Source organism: Dermacentor silvarum, chromosome 1 (genome assembly GCF_013339745.2).
Source record: "Dermacentor silvarum isolate Dsil-2018 chromosome 1, BIME_Dsil_1.4, whole genome shotgun sequence".
NCBI classification, from domain to species: domain Eukaryota; kingdom Metazoa; phylum Arthropoda; class Arachnida; order Ixodida; family Ixodidae; genus Dermacentor; species Dermacentor silvarum.
Window position 1 is genome coordinate 137,011,740 of NC_051154.1, and position 24,340 is coordinate 137,036,079.

A 24,340-nucleotide genomic window follows, 5' to 3' on the forward strand; every position below is an offset into this window, starting at 1 on the left:
GTGACACTATCCAATGACACACTTATGAATTACCTTACTTGTTTAACTCGGAAGCACCAAATGCACATTTACAAATGTCAAAATAACACACTTGCAAGTAGCATCAATCCAGTGTGGTTTTATGTGAGAACTTCGTATGTGCTAAGTCTTTTATGGCTTCAAAGCACAGTTTTCCCTCAAACAAGTACTACTAAGACCTTTATCCCAATTTATAATGTTGTAAATATGAGATAATCAATCAACATCACTTACAACATAAAAAAAAATTGTGTCAACAAAGATACACTAAGTGCTCACTTTAACTTAAAGTGCAATATACAGTGTAGACCGCTTATAACGTAAGTTGCCGGAGTCACGAATATCTGCACTATAAGCGGTACCGCACTATAACCAAAACAACAATTTTCAAGCCCTGCACGTATGCAAAACATGTAGACCAAGCATGTAGACACGCTTTGTACTACCGCGCGCACATCGCGATTACGTTTTCGCCAGTGAGCTGGTGAGAACATAATCGTGATGTAGCCGGTGATCTTCAAGCTCGACAGCTTTGCACCGAGTCAAAACTAAACAACTGTTTGCCGCAACCGCTACGGAAAAAAACGTGACCACTATCAACGTGATTATGAACGGTGACTTTGCGGTGCTGAAGGCACGCGCCCGACGCACGCACAGAGTCTGGACGAATTAACTAACATTCGCTGCAACAACTGCTGTCGAAACCGCGGTCGCTATCTATGCGATCATCGATGGCGACTACGCAGTTTTTTAGGCACGCGGCCGACGCGCGTACCGAGTAAGAACGAAACTACTGTTCGCCATAACTGCTGCGGAGAAAACCGCGGCCACTATCGACGCAATCGTGGATGAAGACTACGCAGTTATGAAAGCCCGCGGCCAACGCGGTGTTATGCGCGGCGGTAAACGAAAGAATACAGGCTTTAAAGGCGCAAATAGGCTCGAAGCGTTCCGGCGTTGCTGTCATTCACGTATGAAGCGTCCAACCGTCGCTTCGTTTCGGTTGGTTGCTAGCGCCATTCTTGCTCTTTTGCGTCGCACATTTGCGGTGCTCCTCGCTCACTGAGCTCCGAAAGTAGTCCGAATTAACCGATGTGCGGCAAATAAGGCCGAATTAACGAGAGTTTGATTGCATTGAATTTGATTGCATTGCATTGAATAATGCTATGCCGGCTGGGACTAGAGGACGAGTCCGAATTAACCGATTTTCCAAATTAACGAGTCGAATTAACAAGTATTACTGAAGCTCCAAACTAAATTTGCGGAACACTGCTTAAATTGACAGCATTGCTCGCGCGATATCTGCACTTCACGACACGCATCGCGACGGGTGCACAGAAACTGAAGCCGCGTTCAGTGCAAAACGCACCGCTGATAAGCCGCTGAGCAAAAGGTTTCTCCGTTGCCTAGACAACCTACGCGCGCATTTTTTTCCGTTCGTTTGCTCCGCGTCTCATGCTCCTCCTCCGCATCGCCCTCGTTGATCTTGTCTTTTATCGGTGGGCGCACCTTGTTGAGAAGCGTGCTCGCTGCCGCCCTTGTTGGCGAGATTTTCCCGCAGAAGCCACATTATAATCGGTATTTCGTTTCACGCGGCTGCACTGTAAGCGGTATGTGTATACATGGAGTTCTATGGGAGAGTGAACGGGAGTCGGAAAAGGCCGCGTTGTAGTCATTTCTGCACTATAAACGGTTAGGGTATAAGTGGTCTATACTCTATTAACATTTCTTAAGATTGCTGCATTGTTTCAGAATATATTTACTCTTTGTGAAGCATGTGCTCCGCCAACTTAGTGAGATCCGTCATGTTCCTCTTCCAGGCAAAGAATGAAAGCGAAGATGTCCGATCTCTTGTAGCAGTTTCTAGAAGAAAATCGAGGCAGGAGAAATGAAGAGGGAAAGCAATCTGTGAAATTAAGTTTTCAACTAGCTGATGATTGTGCCGACACTTTTGTTAGAGGAAGATGTGCCTGAGAAACCTTTTCTAGTTTTTAATAAACCTGTGATTTCATAATGAAATAATGGAGTTTTTTCTTTGTTCTCTTCAAAGTGTCTTATGTTTCAATGTAATTTTAATACTTTTTCTTTTATGGGGCAAGCAGCAACAAAATGCATTTCTTATTGACACTTTTTCATGCGCAAAACTTTTAAATGCATTAGTATTGCGAAAAAGATTAACTTAGTCGTGAACCATTTAACTTCCATGTTCTTTCCTTGAAAACGACATGAAAGTTCTCCGCCCTCCCCCCCCCCCCCCCCTTTTTTTTTCTTTTTCAATGTTTTGCACATAATGACCTCACTGAAAAAATGGTAAATTTTGAGTTTATTCCTTGTACTCAATGAAAACATTGAATAATAAATCGTGTTTTGAGAAAGTGAATTTTTCTTGCAGTACATAAAAGTCTTCAATAATATTATCTCAATGCATGACAAGAAAACAAATGTAAACTGCAAAATAGTATGCAAAATAGCACCAAAAGTCGGCAGTAGTCCGTGGGATGTGCAGAACCATTCGATGCGTTCATGGTGAACAAAGCAAAAGAAACTGTGGCATGGACAAGTAGGCTTGGTTGTTGCCGATAGTCGTACAAAGTGGTAAGGTGAGTACAGCTCCGGCTTGGGGTGTTCAAGGGTTGACCACTGTACAGCATAGTTAAGCAGTTAGAATTTGTCTACACCGCATCAACTTTTTCTTTTAAAGAGTTGACAATACTGAATGCATGCTTATTGGACCCAAATAAGAAAAGTGTAGGTTTTTCTCTATGTGACACACAGCAAGCACATTGTAAACGTGAATACATCATTGCACTCTATACAATATGGCCACAGATTTTTCTGCTGATATAACTATTCTAAGCGTGTAAAGACTACTTGAAAAGTTGAAAGCCAACCAATACTCTAAAATGAGCAAACTGCACTTGAGCGTTGTGCCAGGTCACTGAGATGACATGCAAAAATGGGTATTTCCCATTATCTTGCACTAGAATGTGAAATTCACTGGCAGTCAAACCATAACAAGAAAGTTTTTCTAAGTCTCCATAAATATTGCCACAGCTGCTGGCACCTGCAGTGTCATGTGAACAATAGTGTGCATGTGAGTGCACACTCATGCAAAGTGATTTCTGCAAAGTGATATAAAGTGGTTTCTCAAACCACCATGACTGCATTAGAAGATGCACTATTTTCATCAAATGCATGTCTTTGCCTCTGAATAAAAAAAAAGATTACTAAAATGTAATGCCCTGAAGTGGGCTAGGTCCCTGTACTTTCTTTTTCTTTCTTACTGGGGTTTTACGTGCCAAAACCAGTTCTGATTATGAGGCACGCCGTAGTGGAGGGCTCCGGATTAATTTCAACCACCTGGGGTTCTTTAACGTGCACTACAACGCAAGCACACGGGCGTTTTTGTATTTCGCCTCCATCGAAATGCGGCCGCCGGGGCTGGGATTCGATCCCGTGACCTCGTGCTCAGCAGCGCAATGCCTTAGCTGACTGAGCCACCCCGGCGGGTGGCTAGGTCCCTGTAGTGGATTACTCTGGATTAATGTTGACCACCTGGGGTTCCTTTACATATGTGGCTAAATGTCAGTGCATGAGCTACTCCACCAAAAATTTGCCTTTTTTTTATTTTGACATGTATCAGCACAATGTACAAGCATAATCTTGAAAAAATTTAAATAATTTTTATATGTATCTAATCGCTAACCGATTGATTCATTCATGGAGTTTCACCTCCTAAACCAATACGTGGCTGAGAGAGATGCCTTGGTGGAGAGCTCCAGTTTAACTTTGACTGCCTGGAGTTCTTGAACATGCAACTATATCTAAACAGACTAGCATTTCTGCACCCCACCTTCATCCGAATGTGGACATAGTGGTTGGGAATTGCACCCACAACCTTTTGCTCAGCAGCAGACCGCCATAGCCACTGAGCCACCACAGCTGTTGAAGCAGCAAATTACGTATACTTGAAAAGCAGCTGCCACATAGCAATAGCCGCAATGCCTGGAAATTACTTGGACACACAAACATTCACAGTGGAAAGAACACATCCTGCATTAAAATGAAGAAAAATCATAAACCTATGAATATGAACTGCACACAGCTCAACCACTTGGTGCCCTTCATCCTTATTGCAAAATTTTGCTATCTCATGCTGGGTGAATAGTTCTTGCATGCCAAAGCTAGAGCTGCGCAATGAACATCATAGTAGAAGGCCCCAGATTAATTCTGAACAGCCAAGGTTTTCTTAAAGCATGCGAAAATCTGAACACATGGGCACTCTTGCATTCAATCCTCATCAGAGTGCAGGTGCTTTGACCAGGAATCAAGTTCATTACTGTACTCAGTGGAAGAGTACTGTATCTACTCAGCCACCACAGTAGGTGTCTGTCTCATATAAAACTTTTAAAAATAAAAAAATGTGCACAATGCCACAGCGCTGCAGTAATGGGATTGTGCAATTGGGCGACTCTTCATTAATTTCCTGTGCTTTAGCTACGTGTTTGTGTAAGCAATGCAACACCTCAGGAGAAATAAAATTTCATGCTTCAGCCATCACACATTAAAGTCTGCACATAGAATGGGTGAAAGTGTCTAGTTACTAGTTTCACTATTACTAGTAAAAGTGTCTGCACTATACAGACACTTTCACTAGTAATAAGCAAAAGTGCAATACAAGCAATGTGCCCTGCTGCAAATATACTGATGTACGAATTTTTATGGCACAGGGGCCTAGAACGGCATGTAATTTTTCATAAAACTGATATGACACACCTTTGAAGTTTACTATGTGTAACCAAGAAAGCTTAGTTACAAACCTTCAGAGCTACTGCTGACATTCTCAGCCAGACTGTCAGGAGTAGCATCACTTGCAGTGCTCAGTGATCTTGGAAGAACAGTGCAGCATCGTTGCGGATGGGGGTGGTTGAAAATTTGCTTTGGTGTCTGGCCAAACTCCATGATCTGAACCTCTAAAGAGTGCCTTTCATGAATATCTTGGATGCTGAAGGAAAAAAAAATGAAAAAAGCAAGCTAATGAAAGAAGTCATTCTGTGTAACTCTGTGATACCCCTATCATTAATTACCAGAATTGTGGCACAGCAAAAGATGAGGTACGACAGAAGCAACACATACTGTGCACACTTCCAACTGATTTATTTTCAGAAGAACAGCGATTATTATACAGATGTACAGCACATGCGCAACAGGCACAATCAGCACCTCGTCTTCTGCTGAGCCACAATTCTGGTAATTAATCAGGCACCAACTAGCCCAGCAACATGTTTTATTGACTCCTATCATACATGCCATACTGCATTCTTGACTCACAAGCTATCAAATTAAAGTAATTGCGCTCAGGGGCAACGAAAATATATAGGTGGAAACAATAAGAATACGACAAAGTAATATTGCAATAACGAGACATGGACAGGGGGTACGAGATACACAAGGGCTAAGACTGACAGCTAAGCGAGTTCGTATAAATTCATGGTGGAAATTCTTAGCAATGTCTAAACTTTGGAACTTTCTTCATAATAAAAAAACGACGTACAGCGCGAAAGGACAAGGAGTGATAGAGACGACAAACAAACAGCGCGAAAGGACAAGGACTGATAGAGACGACAAACAAAGTGTTTGTCGTCTTCAGTCCTTGTCCTTTCGCGCTGTACGTCATTTTTTACCATGAATTACCAACTAGCCCAAGCAACCACCCTTGTTCAACTTTCATCAGCTTTGAATTAGGAGTGTTTCAAGTTGAGCGTGTGGTGTCCCATGTAAAACACATTGGGCATTACAGGATTGCTGTATGATGGCTGCACAGACTGAGGTAGGCAACATTTTTGTCAATTCTCAGATTAATTTTTCTTTGTTTATTTATGTCCCACTAATGAATATGCAAACCTCACTCTAATTATTAGCTGGCCCTAACCTCCAAGTTTTATCACTGTCACATCAGCCAGAAGCAATAACTACACATGAGCATGCAATATCTGTGCAGAGCCCAGACAGAGACTAGTGGAAAAATCCACACATTTATAGAAACACCAACTCCAGCATCTTGCAAGACATTTAATATGTGCACTTCATACCACGGTGCATGATGCACCTAGTATTTTAGTGCTCTCCTGTACCACATGCCTTCTCCTTTCGCTCTGCGATGGCGGCAAGGCACTAAAATTTACTCATTTACTTCCAATAAAGGCAAGGATTGAAAACACTGACAGCATGAACTTGGCAGTGCGTGCACAGTTTGTGCTGGTATAAACATCATGCTGCTCCACCATCTTACACAATGCATCATGAACAATGCTTCATTACAGACAAGCCTGTTCTTATCAGCAGTGTTGGCATCCTTGACCATCTTACACTTTATTTGTTTAGAAATTTCATTACAATCAAGTTAGATATTGTTACGGAGAGATGTCAAAAAGGGTTTATATACAATATTTACAAGTGACAGTGAGTGGCACAAACACAACAAAGATGGCGGGCCGGGATACAGCTCGTCCTCTTTCTTATCTGCTATGCCACTTCTATTTCATCCGCAGGATAGGTGCATGGCTCATAACAATATGCCATGTATTACGTGAAATGTAGTGTCCATGTCAAAGCAGGTCACTTGCTGCCCAACATTTAAAATTTTTACTCCACTTACATAGCATAGAGAAAAAAACAAGCAAATGATATATGCAGGTATGAAGCTTCAAATATGTAAAATGATTATTTGCCTTGATAAATAAATGTGTAAATAAGGAAGGAAGTTTAGGCAAATGTCTAGTCACAAAGACTGCACAAAAACTTTTGTATTAGTACTAGTATTACATCAGTAATAGTGCTAATACAAAAGCAAGTACAGTGAACAAAAGTCAGTTTTGCCCCCCCCCATGTGCTACCAGCACAATTCAAATCTTTCAAGAGCGTACTTCGAGCGTACAACAAAAGGTTTTCACTGTCAAATTGTGTAACAACATGCAATAATGTATGTGAAGCTACAGATTGTGATTTAGGCTTTCAGTGAGAAAAAGGAAATAGTGGAACAACGTTTTTATATTACAAGAAAATCTCAAAAGCAAGCTCTGGATGAAACAGTGTACCACAAGCTTTAAAGTACCTAAAATATGACTTGACAGTTGCCATGCCATTAACAAACATCAAGAAATCTTCCTGTGCACTGAAGACAAATTTGTCAATCAAACTTAAAAAATATATAAAAGAAACATCTTCTCACCTGTCCAGATCAACACTTCCTTCATATGTGAGGTGATAAAACACTGCAAAAGAAAAATGTTGGCTTTAGGTAAACAGTCCAAATTGCAATGCAGAGGGCTTCTTTTTTCTTTTGATTTATTTGTGCAGCTTTTAAGTTGAATATGTGCACAATCTTTGCAGTAGCAGCTATAGTTGAATGCTGACATAACAAAACTAATTTGAACAAAAATCGTTATGTAAAATATTTTTACCTCTTGAAGCCCATGTACTACTTCCCCAATCAATGAAGCAATCTTCCATCAAAATTTAAATTCAAAGAAGTAGATTATGAACAAAATAGTGACATACACACCAATATCAATGTGCATACACACATTGTTACGATTGGCGTGTAATACCCCGTGCAAAAAGGATGATCGAAAGACCATGCCTAATCGAAATGCAGGATGGATCCCAAATTTGCTACGGGTGTCACCAATGGTACCCGGCCTGGCTGGCACCCGCAGTGATTATGGGCCCCTTTGTGTGTGTGCATGACAGAAGGGGAGTGGGGGCGCCTGCCGCAAACTGTGCGAGTCAAGGGGAGGCCCTTTTTCATGAACCAAGCGGGACCCACGGGTTGCCGCCAGTGGAGGCAAACACGTGCAATGTCGTAGAAGAGAGGGAGCAGCCGCCAATCACCGACTGGACTCGGTACATGTCATGTGACATTGACATGAGCAAAATCCCGCCTACGATTTTAGCAAGCCTATTTCAGCAGCCCCACAATGTATCTTTTATTATTTTCTTCTTTTATTTCCTACTCCGTTACCATAGAATAAACAGTGCAAGTTTCGCACTAGGAATCGCTTCATCCCTGCCTGGTCGCCATGGTCTCCCGGACGCCTGCAGCCTGCCGACAAGGCCAGACTACCCAGAAGTAATGCCGGTCGAGGTTCGAGTAACCGGCGTCGCAACAACATACATATAGGCATGTCTGTGTGCCTCCACACACACAAAAAAATGTAATTAAATTCTGAGGTTTTGAGTGCTAAAACCATGATATGATTATGAGGCACACCATAATGGGCGGTCATCTGGGGTCCTTAACGTGCACCTAAATCAAAGTACACAAGCGTTCTTGCATTTTACCCCCATCGAAATGTGGCCGCCATGGCCAGGATCGAACCCGCAACCTCGAGCTCATCAGTGCAACGCCATGCCACTAAACTACCGCGGTGGGTAACACACAAAAGAAATTAATGGTTTAATGAAGTTTCTAGGAAAAAAGAAATGATGACTGTTGTACCAAGGTGGTTAGATAAACCTTGGTATAATGAACTTCAATATAACAAAATTTCACTGCCGCCACGAAGGCATACCAAGACACTAAACGGAAACGTCCGCAGACGCCACGGGAGGGGGGGAGGAGGGGGGGGCAGGTTGGCGAGTGTCCCCTTTTCTAGCACGGCCGTGGATGCGCATTACATACGCAGCTCGTGCGCCCTGATTTAGAGATAATCTACCGCGGGTGCAATGTGTGGGCACACTGAAATGATGTGGCATCAAATGCGCTGTCTTCCTGTGCATTTAGTACTGGAGGTTTCGTAACCTCAAGGTTCGGAGATCCATTAAAGCGAGAGGCAGACGAAGCATTCACCCACACTGGCAGCACTTTTCATGATAGCGTCATCTCACTGCACACGACACTATCAGCTGTGGGGGTGTAGTGGATGCGAAAGCGTGGCTGGCTTCCCTTTGTACTACCATTGTAAAGATATCGTCGACAAGGCATGAAACCGTATCTTTCCCATTGCCGACTCTCAAATTCAACAAAATTACATTTTTTCTCATTCAAATTTGCTTTTTCCAAGTGCCTAATAATTCAGAAAATTTTGCAGCCCCTTCCATTTAAGAAAAATTCATCGGCGAATGCACTTATTTGCATAAAAGGTTAAACTTCAATATAACGAAATTACAATATAATGAAGCAAATTGCCAATTTTACCAACTTTGTTATATTGAGGCTTAAATGTATAACCATAGTTTGTGCATAGTGGCAAGGCTGACATTTGGGTGACATGGTATGGATCCATGGTAAAATGTGAGTAGTGCGACAAAACCTGTTACATTCTTGTTTTTTCACATTACCCTCATTTTACCATGGTTCTGCATAGTGCACTGTGTGACCCCCATGTCTTCATGCATCAACCAATAGGTAGCTCTCCTCGACATTACGCTAGCTCACATTTTGTGGAACTGCACAAGTTCAGGCCCAATGGCTACCTCTTTATAACACTAAGTTAATTTTACACGCTGTAAATTATCAGCTGCAGTGGATGGATTGATTGATTGATTGACGGACTGACTGACTGGCTGATTGGGTGGGGGAGTGCGTGAGTTTAAGATCTCAAAGCAACAGGTCAGTAATGAGAGAGAACATATAATGTTGGGCTCCAGATTATTCTGACCAACTAAGGTTCTTTAAGCCTAAATACACAATTTTTGCCTTCTGCCCCTATCAGGACGCAGTTGTGCCAGCTAGGAATCAAACTAATGGTCATATGCACAGCAGAAGAACGCCATGGCCTATCAGTCAGTGTGGATAGTACATTAGCTGCAGTGATTGTAGATAATTTCCTCAATACCTCACATGACATGAATAGTAAACTTTTTATAGGCGCAGGATGTCACTTATTTAAAAATGTAAACAACTAAACATGGATCTATTCAAGACTAGCCTCGCAATTGCAGTGCGGCACCTAAATGCACTTGTACACGTGAACTGAATGTGCCTTCTGCCAGTTCTCAAGTAGCTACAGGTCACCTACTGTCCATTTGCAGCAAGCAAAACCAGTGCAGTTTGCTTTCTATTATTAACTACGTGCAAGGACAAATTTTACACTGCAAGAATAAGTAACAACCAATAGAAATGGTCAAATCATGAAGGTTCATGCAAAGTGTCAGTAAAGATGCTTCTACTATTCCTATGCAGATCAATCACACTAAATAGGCTGTTTAATCTATGGGAGGTAAATACAGTAGACTTCCGTTAATTCTATTTTTCTGTTAATTAGATCTTAAACAAAGGTCCCAGTGGGTGCGCATGCATTTTTAAGTGTCTTAACTTTCGTTATTTCAATTCTAAATTTGGCCTTCGCCAGATAATTCGAGCGTCTGCCTAGGCAGAGCTTAGGGGACAGTGAATGCAATGAACACACGTCATCTCCTGCTGAAAATGACTATTTTCGCCCTGACCTGCGAAGATTTTCAAGCAATAACGGTAGCTTACAATATCTGATTACGGTATTTACAAGATTTCAACGTGTGCCTTTTTTTTTTCTCTCTCAAGAAAATAACACCGAAACCCCCCGTTCGCAGTGTTCGTATGCTTTGATGCATAACACGGCTCTTTTCCAGACAAGCTGACTTAAAAAACGTGCGGCAAAGCTGACTTTAGGAAACTGGCCACTATCATGCAACACATACTCGACGCTTGCCCATTTTCTTTAGAAAAAAAAAAAGGTGAGTGTTGAATTTCTATGTTGTTTAGGTGCTTTAAAGTAATTTACACGTTAATTTATCGCGGGGGTGCATTTGATTCAGGGGCATGTTAAAATCGAGTAAATACTGCCAAATGAATCAGCAGTGCGCTTTCATGTTTTTTTCTGCTTCTTGTTTAATTCGACCCACCGGTTAATTAAATCAATTTTGTCGGTCCTGTCAGTATCGAATTAACGAAACCCGACTGTATTTATAACCAGGGGTGCAATATGAGTATACCTGAAGAGAATTCGAAGCGCTTTATCAGGGCTTATACCGCAAAAACATTCGCAGTTTTGCCCGAAAGGTGAAGCATCAATTGAGATAGTAAATTAGTAGCAAGCTATACAGAGTAAGGACAGTAGTTTTATCGGCTGTATAAACTTGGACACATTCACTTACTACTGAATTAACAACAAGGGTCAGCATGCACAAGCAAACATGAATAGATCACACCCGATGACCGCACACAACCGCTGTCAAACCGCTGGCGTGAGCAAGCGCGCCAGAAGCAGCGAGCGAAGGTTCGTACGGTCTATCGCTTCAAGGGAAACTGAGCGGCGAAAGCACAGCGTATACAAAGGTAGGAGCAGTGTTGCAGTGCGCGTGACCGGCTGCCGCCGCTCAAAGTATGCAGTTGCTCGCAGAGCAGAAGCCCCTCCCACGCTGCCTTCCTGCTTTCCTCCTTTTGCCTGTGAGATTTCAGTTCCCCTTGCGCCCGGTCCCAAGATGCGCATTTGGCACCGCAGCACAATGTCGCCCCCCTTCCCTCCCCCCACAGCCTTTCGCTCAATGGAAGAAGGCGCGTTTGCTCTCCGCCATGCATTCGCTCCCCATGAAAGCGCGCGTCCCTCTCATGCTATCACGCCCTTGGACTTCACACGGAATCTCACGGCGATGGCAGAAATCCGCTTGGAGTGTCCATATAATTGCTATCGCAATAAAAACATTATGCTCGACATAGCCAGCAAGGATAATTTCTTCACCTCAACCTTCTAAGATGCCCTTGCGCAATGACTGCCAACTACAGAACTCTCGCACTCTACTGTAGTTCTCAAAACTGAGTGCATATGTTTTCTCACTACTTTAATGACCAAAACAAAGCACTTTTCAGTGATGCCTTGTGACACATACTAGTTCCACATAATGAGAATATATTCAACACGGTCAAAAGCATTACCTTATTATGTGTCGAAAAAGCTGGACACAATAACAATGCTACCTACATAAGCCATATGTATTTAGACCAATGACAGCACAGATTTCCTTGAAATGCTATGAGTTCCTCAGACACCATTCTATGAACACCGAGAATGGAAGAAAAAAAAAAAGACACCATTGTCAGCTAGCACTGCCTCTTCTCCAGACTGTTTGTAGCCAAAAATTAGGTCAATCCAGGCATGAAGGTTTTCCGAAACAAAAGGTGCCTCAAGAGCCTCCCTGCAGGTGCGAATAAAATGTGCAGGGCCTGGAAAAAATAAAAAAATACAGTGTTCTGTAAGCTCAAAGTGCCCATGAACAAAAAAAAAAAAAAAAAAAAAGAAAGCAGGAAAGGCAGCCTATTAGATAGAACAAGAGTACCTTCAGCCCATGGTGGCAATTCAACATCACCGACAGCAGAGCCGTTTTGGCGTTTTCCAAAGTCCAAGTTCTAAAGCACACCAAAGAAGAACAATACACAACAGTAAGAATTAATGCTGCTGTAATACATTGCTGTTTATTCAAAAATATTTACAAACCTGACCAGATCTTGTATCAGACACAGCATTTCCAAAATTGTACACATTATTGTAGCCCTGCTGAATCACTAATCTAAAGTATGGAGTTTAATGTGCCGAAATTGCACAGTGGGTTATGAGGGACACCATAGTGGAGAGCTCTGAATTAATTTTGACCAACAGGCGTTCTTTATGATGCACCCAAAGCATGGCACACGAGCGCTTTTACATTCTGCCTCCACCAGAATGTGGCTGCCGTGGCCGGGGAATTGACCCTGCGACCTCGTGTTCAGCGACGAAACGCCGTAGCCACTAAGTCACCACAGCGGGTAATCACCAACCTACAATGAGCTTGCAAGAAGAATGCAAAGCGAAAGCATCTGCAGATGCAACTAAACAGTATGGTGGCCCTAGGTGGCCATTGTAAAACAGTCAGGCCATTTAATTTCATTCATAGCAGTTGTTTTACCATAGTTTTACCATTAACTTGAGTGGAAAAGGATAAAACCAAAACAAAGACAAAGGTTTCAACTCAAATTAATGTGTACTAAGTGGCCACCAAGCTGCAGAATTCAAATAAGTTAAACCTGCTTATAACGAACCTCCATATAATGAATTCCTGGATACAACGAAGTTTTTCTATTCCCCGCCGTTACTCCATAGAAGCACATGTACAGTTAAACCTGGATATAACGAAATTGACAAATTCCCGAAAAACTTCTTTATAAAGAGGATTTCGTTATATGCAGGTTCGGCACGAAAATTAGAAAAATAAACGTTTACCGTATGTACTCGATTCTAACGCGCCCTCAATTGTAACGCGCACCTGTTTTCCGTTTTCATCGAAGCACTCATCCTCGGAATGTCACACCAGGTACCGGATGCGTGGACGCGTGTCGTTTCGCACAAGCGCGAGGCATCGGAAACGAGGAGCGAGCGTCACGATGGCGTCGTAGCGTCGTATAGTGTTACAGTAGAACCTCGCTGTTAAGATCCCGGCGGCTGCATTTTCCCGGCTGTTACGTCGTTTTCGACCGGTCCCGGCACAGCTCCCTTAGAACTCAATGCATTGGTAACCCCGCTGTTGCGTCGCAACTGTGGGACCGTTCCCGCATCATACGTTGCAAACTGCCACCCCACGCTGGCCCGAGCGGCCATTTTGACTTTTCATGTCGCTTGGCTTGGTGGCTTGACGATGGCATTGGCCGCCCAAAGTGCCGGGGGCGACAAATATGACGTATTTTCGGTTTCCGCCAGCAAAAGTATGGCCCTTGAGATCCGTATTTGCTATATAATGATGGTGTCCATGACGCGCTCTGGCCCTAAAATTGGTTTTGGCTCATAGATATTCCGTATATAAGGGTACGGCCACGCTAGCGGCAAAAAACGTGCGCGTCATGCAGTGAGCGGCAACTTGCCGCACGTCAGCGCCTTGCCGCAAGGCCACCGTGGCACGCGCGTCTCGCCGCGCAGCAGCGCGATAAGATCTCCCGCGCTCTCCGAACAGGCGAGCAACACTGCGAGCGCATGTTGTTTCATGCGAGAGACGACGATCGTCGATTGAAAACCCGGCGTGGACCGGCGGCGTTCCGGTTGTGATGGCTCCGAGACGTCACCCTCGTCGCTCTTGATTGGTTCATCTCGCGGCACGCGGCATTTGCCGCAGAAACCATTTCGCGCGGCACGCCGCAAGACCCCCGATTCCTGCCGCTTTTGCCGCGCGTTTCTGACGCGCGTTTTTGCTGCGTGTTTTTGCCGCTAGCGTGGCCGTACCCTAAAGTCCAAGGGCGATAACGCAGTCGCCGCGCGCCATATGCTGTATGTGCGAGGGAAAACGTGCGAGGGGAGCCGACGACCGCGTCTAAATCTCGCGCGCGCAAGAAAAGCAGGGAGGAAGCGCGCCTTCTTCCGTTGCGCTCGAGGCACCGGCGAGGGAGCGAGGAAAGAGGGATAGCGGGGCGGCGCGCGGTCGTGCAGGCCGTATCTTGAAAGCGATCTGCGTTGGGGCAGAGTCTATAGCAGTGTAGGTGCGTCGGCGGCTCGTAGCTTTCTGTGTGCTGTGTGTTCTCGGCGCTCAGTTTGCGTTGAAGCGATAGACAACAGCACGAAGGCCACTTCGCTCGCTTCTCCGGCGGCGCTTCCACACGCCGCCAGCGTTTGACAGCACGTGTCCGCGCTCATCGAGTCTGATGTGCCACAGCGTGTACCAACGCGTCGGCAACATCAGCTGGAAAAGGAGAGAGTGCCGGCTTGGCGGGCTAGGCCAGCTGCAGCAAGCGGCAGGATCAGATTTGAATGAAGGGAGGGGGAAAGGTCACGCCCGCGGCGGCAAGATCGCCGGGTCGAGGGATGCAGGGCCGCCTCGCACACGCACTGCACGCACACGTGCGCTCGCTTCGCATTCCATCGCGGCGGAGAAGGTGCTTCCGGTTGCTGCTCGCACCAAAATGACAAAATTTGGGGCGAAATCTCTAGGTGGGGAAAATTCGTTACATCCAGGGGGTCCCGCTGCCACTTCGTTATGTAGAGGTCTCAAATACATGTGCTTCTATGGAGTAACGGCGGGGAATCGAAAAACTTCGTTATATCCAGGAATTCGTTATATGGAGGTTCGTTATAAGCAGGTTTAACTGTATTTGAGACCTCTATGTAACTAAGAGGCAGCGGGAGACACCCTTGAAATAACGAATTTTCCCCGCCAACAACCAAGAGATTTCGCCCCAAATTTTGTCATTTTTGCGCGAGCAGCAACCGGAAGCACCTTCTTCATCACAACGGAATGCGAAGCGAGCGCACATGTGCGTGCGTGCGAGCGTGTGCGAGGCGGGCCTGCATTCCTCGACCCGGCGATCTTGCCGCCGCGGGCGTGACCTTACCCCTCCCCTCATTTAAACCTGATCCTGCTGCTTGCTGCAGCTGGCCTAGCTGCCAAGCCGGCACTCTCCTTTTCCAGTTGATGTTGCCGACGTGCTGGCAGACGCTGTGACACATCACACTCGATGAGCGCGGACATGCTGTCAAGCGCTGGCGGCGTGTGGAAGCGCCGCTGCAGAAGAGAGCGAAGTGACCTTCGTGCTGTTGTCTATCGCTTTAACGTAAACTGAGCGCCGAGAACACACAGCACGCACAAAGCTATGAGCCGCCGACGCACTTACACTGCCTAGACTCTGCCCCAATGCAGATCACTTTCAAGATACGGCCCGCGCGACCCGCTGCGCAGTACGCAGTTGATGCCAGAGTACAGTACAACGCCGCCCGCTATCCCTCGCCCCCTCGCCGGTGCCTCGAGCGCAACGGAAGAAGGCGCACTTCCTCCCTGCTTTTCTTTCTTGCGCGCGCGAGATTTAGATGCCGCGTCGGCTCCCCTCGCACGTTTTCACTTGCACATACAGCATACGGCGCACGGCGACTGCCCTTGGACTTTATACGGAACATCTATGAGCCAAAACCAATTTTAGGGCCACAAAGCATCATAGACACCATCTTTAGATAGCAAATATGGATCTCAAGGGCCATACTTTTGCTGGCAGAAACTGAAAATATATCATAATTGTCACCCCTGGCACTTTGGGCGGCCAATGCCATCGTCAAGCCACCAAGCCAAGCGACATGAAAAGTCAAAATGGCCGCTCGGGCCGGCGCGGGGTGGCAGTTCGCAACGTATGATGCGGGAACGGTCCCACAGATGCGATGCAACAGCAGGGTTACCAATGCATTGGTTTCTATGGGAGCTGTTCCGGGACCAGCCGAAAACGACGTAACAGCCGGGATAACGCAGCACCTGGGAACGTAACAGCGGGGTTCCACTGTAACACTATACGACGCTACGACGTCATCATAACGCTCGCTCTTCATTTCCAATGCCTCGCGCTTGTGCGAAACGACACGCGTCCACGCATCCAGTACCTGGTGTGACATTCCAAGGATGAGTGCTTTGACGAAAACGAAAAATGGGTGCGCGTTACAATCGAGGGCACGTTTGAATCGAGTAAATACAGTAGGCGTGTCTTTTTCGAATTTTCGTGCCGAACCTGCATATAACGAAATCCTCTTTTTTTAACGAAGTTTTTCGGGAATTTGTCAATTTAGTTATATCCAGGTTTAACTGTAGATCCATATGCTTCTAAGATGAAGCTAGGCCATCACGACGGCCTGGAAAATGCAACGACATTTAACGTTGCCTAACGCCAACCTCACTAGACCAGTGGATATGCCCAGAGGGGTTGGCCAACTACAAAAAGAAAGCTTTAAATTCTGGTGCTGAATTATGATAGCAGGGCTTGAAGCCCACAATTACACCTCAAGAGGCACCCATTCAAGCCAGAGCTGCTACTGTGGACCCTAAGCCTCTTCCCCTACCCCAGACCCTATAAGTCAACGTCCAATTTTTCGGACTCCCTGGGTCCCTAGGGGTCGCGAGAACGTCCGAAAAATCGGGCAGTCCGAAAAAATGAATGCATGCCTTTTACTGTCCCCAAGGACTCAAATCGCCACAGGCATGTCCGAAACAGCTCTGAAGGCCTGCCAGTACACTTATTAGGCGTATCGTAGCTCGTACTGTGATAGGAGACGGTGGGTGCACACATACATAAAGAATACATACCGTGTCCCATGACAATTTCCCCTTCCCACTACTGGTATGCTTCACCGCAATACTTGGTGTATGCTTCATTGCGTAACACTGCTGTATTGAGGTGAAGCTGACTTTCAGAAACCGGCATTATGCAACGCGGCGTGCTTTCTGAGCTTCCAAGACATTTGCGAGGATTACAAAGGCAGAGTCGGCTCCATTGCTAACAGCGGCGAATTGTTTAAATAAAAAACACAGCTTCGTACAGAAAGAAGCTTGGTAGCGAACGTCGAAGTAGTTAGGCCTAGCGTTGCCGCGGTGGTGGCTACGGCTGCCAGCGGATCTGCATGCGAGAGCGCCGGTTCAAGGAGGCGAGATAATCGAAATGGCGGCATTGGTGGCTACAATTAATGGCATTTCGGCCCTGCGGTCATGGCAAAATGTCCGGAAATTCGCACGGCTAGGGTTTTTTGCGTCCGAAATTTCAGACGTTTTTTTTACATTGACTCTATGGGGTACGTGGCGGTGCCGCAATGACGTCCGCATTATCGGGCATGTCCGAAAAATTGGGCATCCGGAAAATCGGTCATTGACTGTATTTTTATTTCGTTTGTTTTCAATTATAACATTTGCACCCCCCCCCTTCCTGTTATGTATAGAACTGATTTTACAAGTTAAATATTTAATTTTTTTTTTAGTACTTACCTTTAAAAATTACAGTAGTGGTAAATGTAAGAAATAACCCATCCAAGAGCTTTTTAGTGGCAGTATAACAAAAAGCAACTTATATTTACTACAAATAATGTTAGCTTGAAATTAAGTTAGAGAATATTGTGCGCAGTCATAGGGTCATTTAGCACAGGAATAACTCAGATACTCACCAGCGAGTTGACCAAAAAATCGCCATTGCAAGTGGGGTCATAAAATTCCGGAATAAGTTCCTTAAAATCTGCCGCATCTGTGGTTACATTTCTCCATGTGTCAGCAATACTTTAAACAAAAGAAAAAGTATGCATCGTCACCGTCAAAGGCTACACACACACAACCCCATGCAAAGAAGAGTATAAAACTTCTAAAGCAAGCTGTAAAACGAACCTATTGAACATTCTGTCTGGGTGGTCAAAGCGGCCATTCTGCAGGCATAGCATATACTGTGGCACTGAAACAAGGCAAGAAAATCCCAGTTAACCCGAGAGCAGGAAATAATATACACACATGCAACAGGTTAAAGGCTTTACAAAATAAATTCGTCATTACTTTTTTTTAACTAAACACATATTTAGAGACATGTTTTACAACTAGATGCCATAAAGTTTCATTTTATAATACGACTGATTGATGAGTGTTTAATGTCCCAAAGCTACACACGAGCTGTGAGAGACGCCATATTGGAAGGCTCCAAGATTAGGACATTTGTAGAGGTGCGAATACTCGAATATTTGATTTCAAATCGAATTGTGAATGTTCGATTAATTCGCCTTTCTCGAATATTCGATTTTTCAAATATAGGTACCTTCGGTGAATGACCCGGCTCTGGTCGATTCCTTGACGCGTGATCTTTATAGGTACAAGGTTCAACCGGACCGATCGAAATGATTAATGGAGTTAATCATTACTGGTAGTTGCATGCTGTTCCAATGCTCATAAGGTGGCAGAACCAAGACAAAAAAAGATCTCCGAAGTTCCATGATACTGCAGAAGCTGTTTCATTACTCACTGCTATAGTTTATATTTAATATACACTACTAATATGGCATCATGCTGCAGTCTCACCTTGCACTATTAAATGATTTCATGATAACAAGTTCACACTTAATTTACTAATCACAATACTCACTCATTTTTAAGTACCATGTGGTCGTACACTATAAATAAGACAGGCTCATCACAGGTGGATATGTTTCTCTCTTTTAGCCGCTGATTGTGCCATAGTGCATACCAGGATAATGCCTCCAAATCAGAAGCACTAGAGAAAATACTAATAATGTTTAAAAGATGTTGCATGTCATAAGACACTTCTGATAGGGCTAAATACCAACGGTACAAAGCTGATTAATATGCTCAAAGTGTGCTAGAGAAAAAAGCTGGAACACAGATGTCTGCACATTTGTCCAAAACACCAATACATGATCAGATTGTGGGTTCTCTTCTTCCTGTTTCTATTTAAAGACAATGTCTTTCTTAGTGAGTTACCCCCACTTTTCCGTATCATTTATTTCTAGTCTTCTTCATGGGCTGTTCTTGTGGGTATGTGGGCCGCTCTCGAAGGTAGAGCAGTAAAAAAAAAATGTTGTCCAACGGTACTCCAAACTCCCTCACACAAAGAGTGACTCGATAGAGTGCCGTGCGCAGTGACTATACCCAATTCTCACCCTCAAATCACTCAGGAAGACATTGTCTTTGATCAACTTCAACTAGAGGTTGAATTGCCTTTTAACTTCTTTCTTTCCTTTCTTTATCCACAGTAATCATTTACATAGGGTAAATTTCTCAAGTAGCTGGGCAATTTTCAAGTACACTGCATGCAAAACAGTTGATTGTGCTTCCGTATTTGAAGCATTTTTGAGAGTTCAAGTGTGGAGTCCACATTTGTCGGCACAGCAACAAACACCAAAATTCAAATTCTGAACATGTTCTGCAGCCAGAAGTTTTTAATGATGCTGATGATGCAATTATTGTGTTGAAATTAAATTTTTAAATGGCAGAATGAAAGGGGCTCTGAAACACTTTTCAAACCAATCATCGAATGACCTCAATATTAACCCTTTAAGACGCTGTGTACACAGCTGTGTACGACAAGAAAGTGCGTCAACAGCAAGAGCATTGATGAAAGTAATGATATTTAAAATGTGTCTCATGCATCTTGAAACTATTCTGATTGCAATCGCATTGCAAGTTTGAATAACAGGCTCAAAATGTTTTAGTAAAACAAGTGGGAAGGTAGACGGTTGTGTGTACTTGCTCGGTACGCATATGTCGTTGTGTGTAGTGGGTTCACTCCTTTCATGGTTTTTTCAGTGTGTTGCACCAGGCACAATTTTCAATAGGCTGGATAGGTGCTTTTCAAGCCTGCTAGACATGAAATAGTTGCAGTTCTTATATGTAATGTTCTATAGTGAGTTTTTGCGTGGAGTCCATATTCTGTAAACTTGACAAAACTTGCTAAAGAATTGAAAATTATTAATCTATTCTGCAGGCTGTATGCTATTTATGACTTTGAATATGCAAGAATTGTGGAGAAAGTAAGTTTTCAATTAACATAATTCATTGGCGTCTGAAAGGGTTAAAGGGGCATTCACCCGAGGAAGGAATTCCGGCTGTTGGTGCAGGGAGTGCGCATCACGTGACAATGACGTCAGTTTTGTGAGATAGCATGCCACTGCCGCGTATCCCCGGAGAGAGGGGACCTTCTGACCGTACAAAACAAACAATCCCCACTTGGCGGGGAAGGCAGCGGAACTTCGTCCTGGTGTCTGGGAACCTTCACCAAGTTGCTGCTCCAGAGGCCAGCAACTGTATCGCAAATGCTTTGTTGTTGTGGTTGGCAGCCCTGTCACATTTGCGAAGGTGTGTTGCACGTGTGCCACTGTGATGGCCAAATTAAGTGACGATGCCACTTCATTAATTTTTTTTTTCTCTGGTTGAATGATTCTCATGCCTTTGGGACACTACATATAAAGCGTACAACAAGGTGAATTTGAAGAAATGAAGAGTGGTGTCGAAAGTAGAAGCTGCCAGGGTAGTCTGCTGACACTGATATCCCTCCTTAGTTGCTTTGCCCGTGTGAGCGGGGGACGTCTACAGGAAACTTTTCGCAGCGGCTGACATCAATAGACTCTAACCATATCCCCCGCGAAAATGTCCCTAGTGTAAATACCAATTAAAGGACGTCTCTTTACAAATCTCCTACAGCAATAATTTTTTGAATCTTTCAAGTATAAGCAGAGTTAGAGGTAGTTATTGCACTGATGTGCCGTTTTCTCACTCCTTTTGTCTTCACTAGCATGCTGGAAGCTACACAGGGGGGATGGCAAGGAGGCAAGGCCCTGCCCAGAAGTTGGGCTCCTTTTTTTTTTTAACCTACTTCCGGTTAAGGCATGTGTGGCGCTCTCTCGACGCAAGATGGACGCTCAGGCCACTGATCTCTATCATGTTCACGCACCTGTCGTCCACAGAGACCAATCAGAGCACGCAGTTCTTGGAGCATTTCATCGGTGAGAGGGTTCGTCATGACACTCTGTGGCAGCCACGTTATCTAGTGCTCCGTGGTAGCCACGCAGCACATAGCCTCCAAGATTGGAGGCCATGCGCAGCAGATGCAGCTACATGCAGGACAGGGCTATAGTGCATGTTTGCACTCCAGTCTGGCCATGCTACATGCTGTGGACCAGCTTTGTCATGCACCAGCTTGACTGAGGGATAGTAGCCACATCTAAATTGCACATTTTGAAGTGCTATCAAGCAATCTCTGCCACGGCGTCTGGCCAGGAGTGAACGAGTGCTGGCAAGCGTACACATGTGATCTTGGCTTAAGTTCCATGCAGTTCGAGGCCAGTTGAGTGTTCAAAACTAATCGAAGTTAGCGAGACCCAATGGCTACGGCACTGATAAAGTTACATTCCCATGTGGGCGGGCGCAGCTGGGCGGGCACAGCTGAGCGTGAGCATACGATAGTCAGCTTCTTCCGGAAGTACAGAACTTTTATCGAAATTCGAAACGCAGATTTTTGCTTACCTCACCCAGTTTCATTCACTAAATCAGCTATTATACACAGTTAAAGCAGGAAGAAGTGCAGTGATCCACACACCCTCCTTGATTGATGTCAAATATCGGCCAATGGCAGTGTTCTATGGGAATCTTCCCCTTGATGTCAAGGGGCAACTGCTGGCAGTCCCGATACAGGTGAGGAGAAGGCCTCTGTTTGAAAAGAGGGTCTCTGAAGAAAAGGTCACTTCGTGCTCCTCTTTTGAGCTCCACACGCTGCACGACTGCAAAATTTGGCTGAGACGTTCACAGTAGCGTATGCTATCCTTGGAATGTGTTTTTTTCATCAATCCTAAGAGGTGGTTCAGGACCTCTTTAAGTGGCACTGAAAGGGGATGTCAGACCCCATACTGATTGTAAATTCAAGGGTCACCAAACATTTGCAAATAAATTGGAAAGCCCTGTGTCATCAGGAACACTATTATCAAGGGAGCCAAGAGCTACACTAATACATACCGCATGGTAACACTATAAGCCAATAGAAAAGTGTAGCAGCCATATTCAGAGTAGACACATTGTACATCTCACATTAACAAAGAGCCTACTTACACAAGATTAGCACACTTACTTTTGCGCACTAAGTAGTAGAGCACAAAGCCAGGAGTAGAATAGTGGGATCCATACAGGAACTTGGGTTCAGCCATTTCAGCATAGCGATCCTACATAGTAAACACGCTTTTAAGACTTGTATAATCCAGAAATAATTTTTTTTTAATGTCTGACAAAAATATAGGCCTATGGAAGTGTAACACACATCACAGTGCTTTCTCTACATCAAGAAAACATAGTACAAATGCAAGGTTGCAAAGGTATGCTCTTGACCCATTTCAGCACAAGTTGTTTATACAGATACAGACATCGAACTAACTGCTACATTCATGCTTCAACATGTTTCCAAAGCACACCAGTGGCCTGACCATAGCTAAGAACTCAAGAGGTACATTCATATTGCCATGCCTACTTTGTTCTGCTTTTTTGCCTGTGACCGTTTTTCACCAGATCACTATTATCCATTTATCACTCAGTGCAAGACACCTACTGTAACCAAAATTGCCTGAATGTTGTTGCCAATTCTATAGCGAAAAAGTCGTCTAATGAGATTGTGCGTACGACCCGAATAGTGTTGTACATTCTCCAATGTATGCGAGCACTAGCGACTACTCTGGAACGTACCGTGATACATGCATAAAAAGCGAGCAGACTTGATCAGCGAGACAAGATTCGACGACCGACAACCATGCTCGCTGCCGTGGCTTTGAGTATTCTTAGTCTTTCTGAAAACAAGTTCACCCAATAAACAGTTACAGTTTTAACTCAAATTATTGACAATATTTCTCATTCTTCACCGTCACTACAAGATGACAATATCGTGCTCTGTGTTTATGAAGCTTCTCATTCATACCAATAGAAGGCACCCATATTTGGTAGCCTAATTCTAATATGGTAGCCTAATTCTACTGATAGTATTTCTGATCTATCTGTCTATCTATCATGACACTCCCTTGTTCATTTTGTTGCCATCATCAAACTCAAATTTTCAGATCACTTTATTTATTCTAAAGTACAGTGCAAAAATGGATGCCTGAGCAAAAAGTTGGTTTAAGCTGCTTGACTAGGCCCTAGCAATTGTGATAAGGCAGTAGCTAAAACATATTGCCATTAACAAAAAATGCAATGGAATATAGTACAAGGCATAGTATAAAGGACAACAAAGGGTAGGGAGAAGAAGAAAACGTTAGTCAGTGATGCCTTTATTCCAAGTCTTCTTCATTTGTGGAGGTGGCACATGCTGGAGATGCAGCAGAAAGACACAACTCCTTTTTAACAGCAGAGCTGTTTAAGCCGGGCGTAATGTGTCGATCGCAAACAGAAAATGTGGGCCGATCCTGGCGGCAGTGCAGAAAGGGTCCCAGCACAATGGCACATACCCCTGTGAACTAGCGAAGCTGAGCCTGGCTAAGTCTAGCTAAGCATGGTTGAGACTACTTAAGCTTAGACAGTCATCAATATCCAATCGATAGCTAATCGATAATCAATCAATAATCAATAAATTCCGGAAAATGCTGGGAATGGCTTGGTAGTGCTCAGCCTAGCCCAAATACGTGGCCTGCGATATTGTATTGCGATAGCCAATTGATAGCCAATCAATAGCTAATCGATAATCAATCAATAAATTCCGGGAAATGCTGGGGATGACTTGGTAGTGTTTAGCCTAGCCCAAAAGCCAGGACTAGGTAGGTGCCCATCAGCTCTGCTGTCTCTTTAGCATTGTGCCTCCAGTGCAAGCTACGCAATTTTTTTTCTCCTCTTTCCTACCCTGCCGTTTGCGTCTTGCCACTGGACTCATTTATATTGCTTCACCTTGGTGTTGGTTTATGAATAAGCTGCAGAGCATAGTGTCAGCCAATAATTTTAATGAGTGCTCAAGTAGCCAGGCCCAGTATTGTCCAGCAGAAGTATGCTTCGCTACAGCATCGGCAGTAGGTAGAATTGTCGAATGGCCATTTGAATCCTCGCGGGGCACCGAGTCTTTTTT

The 24,340-nt window shown here is 44.3% G+C and overlaps 1 protein-coding gene across 1 annotated transcript in view; it reads right to left on the bottom strand.

Moving 5' to 3' along the window:
- Positions 1–24,340, bottom strand: part of LOC119436086 (protein FAN) — a 136,980-nt gene that overhangs the window by 60,443 nt on the left and 52,197 nt on the right. The window contains exons 15-22 of the mRNA XM_037702829.2: positions 22,373–22,463; positions 18,136–18,199; positions 17,922–18,030; positions 12,334–12,403; positions 12,089–12,220; positions 7,250–7,292; positions 4,839–5,023; positions 1,782–1,881 (exon numbers count right to left, since the gene is read on the bottom strand). Of these exons, the coding sequence (XP_037558757.1) occupies positions 1,782–1,881; positions 4,839–5,023; positions 7,250–7,292; positions 12,089–12,220; positions 12,334–12,403; positions 17,922–18,030; positions 18,136–18,199; positions 22,373–22,463 (794 nt within the window). The remainder of the gene's footprint in view (positions 1–1,781; positions 1,882–4,838; positions 5,024–7,249; positions 7,293–12,088; positions 12,221–12,333; positions 12,404–17,921; positions 18,031–18,135; positions 18,200–22,372; positions 22,464–24,340) is intronic.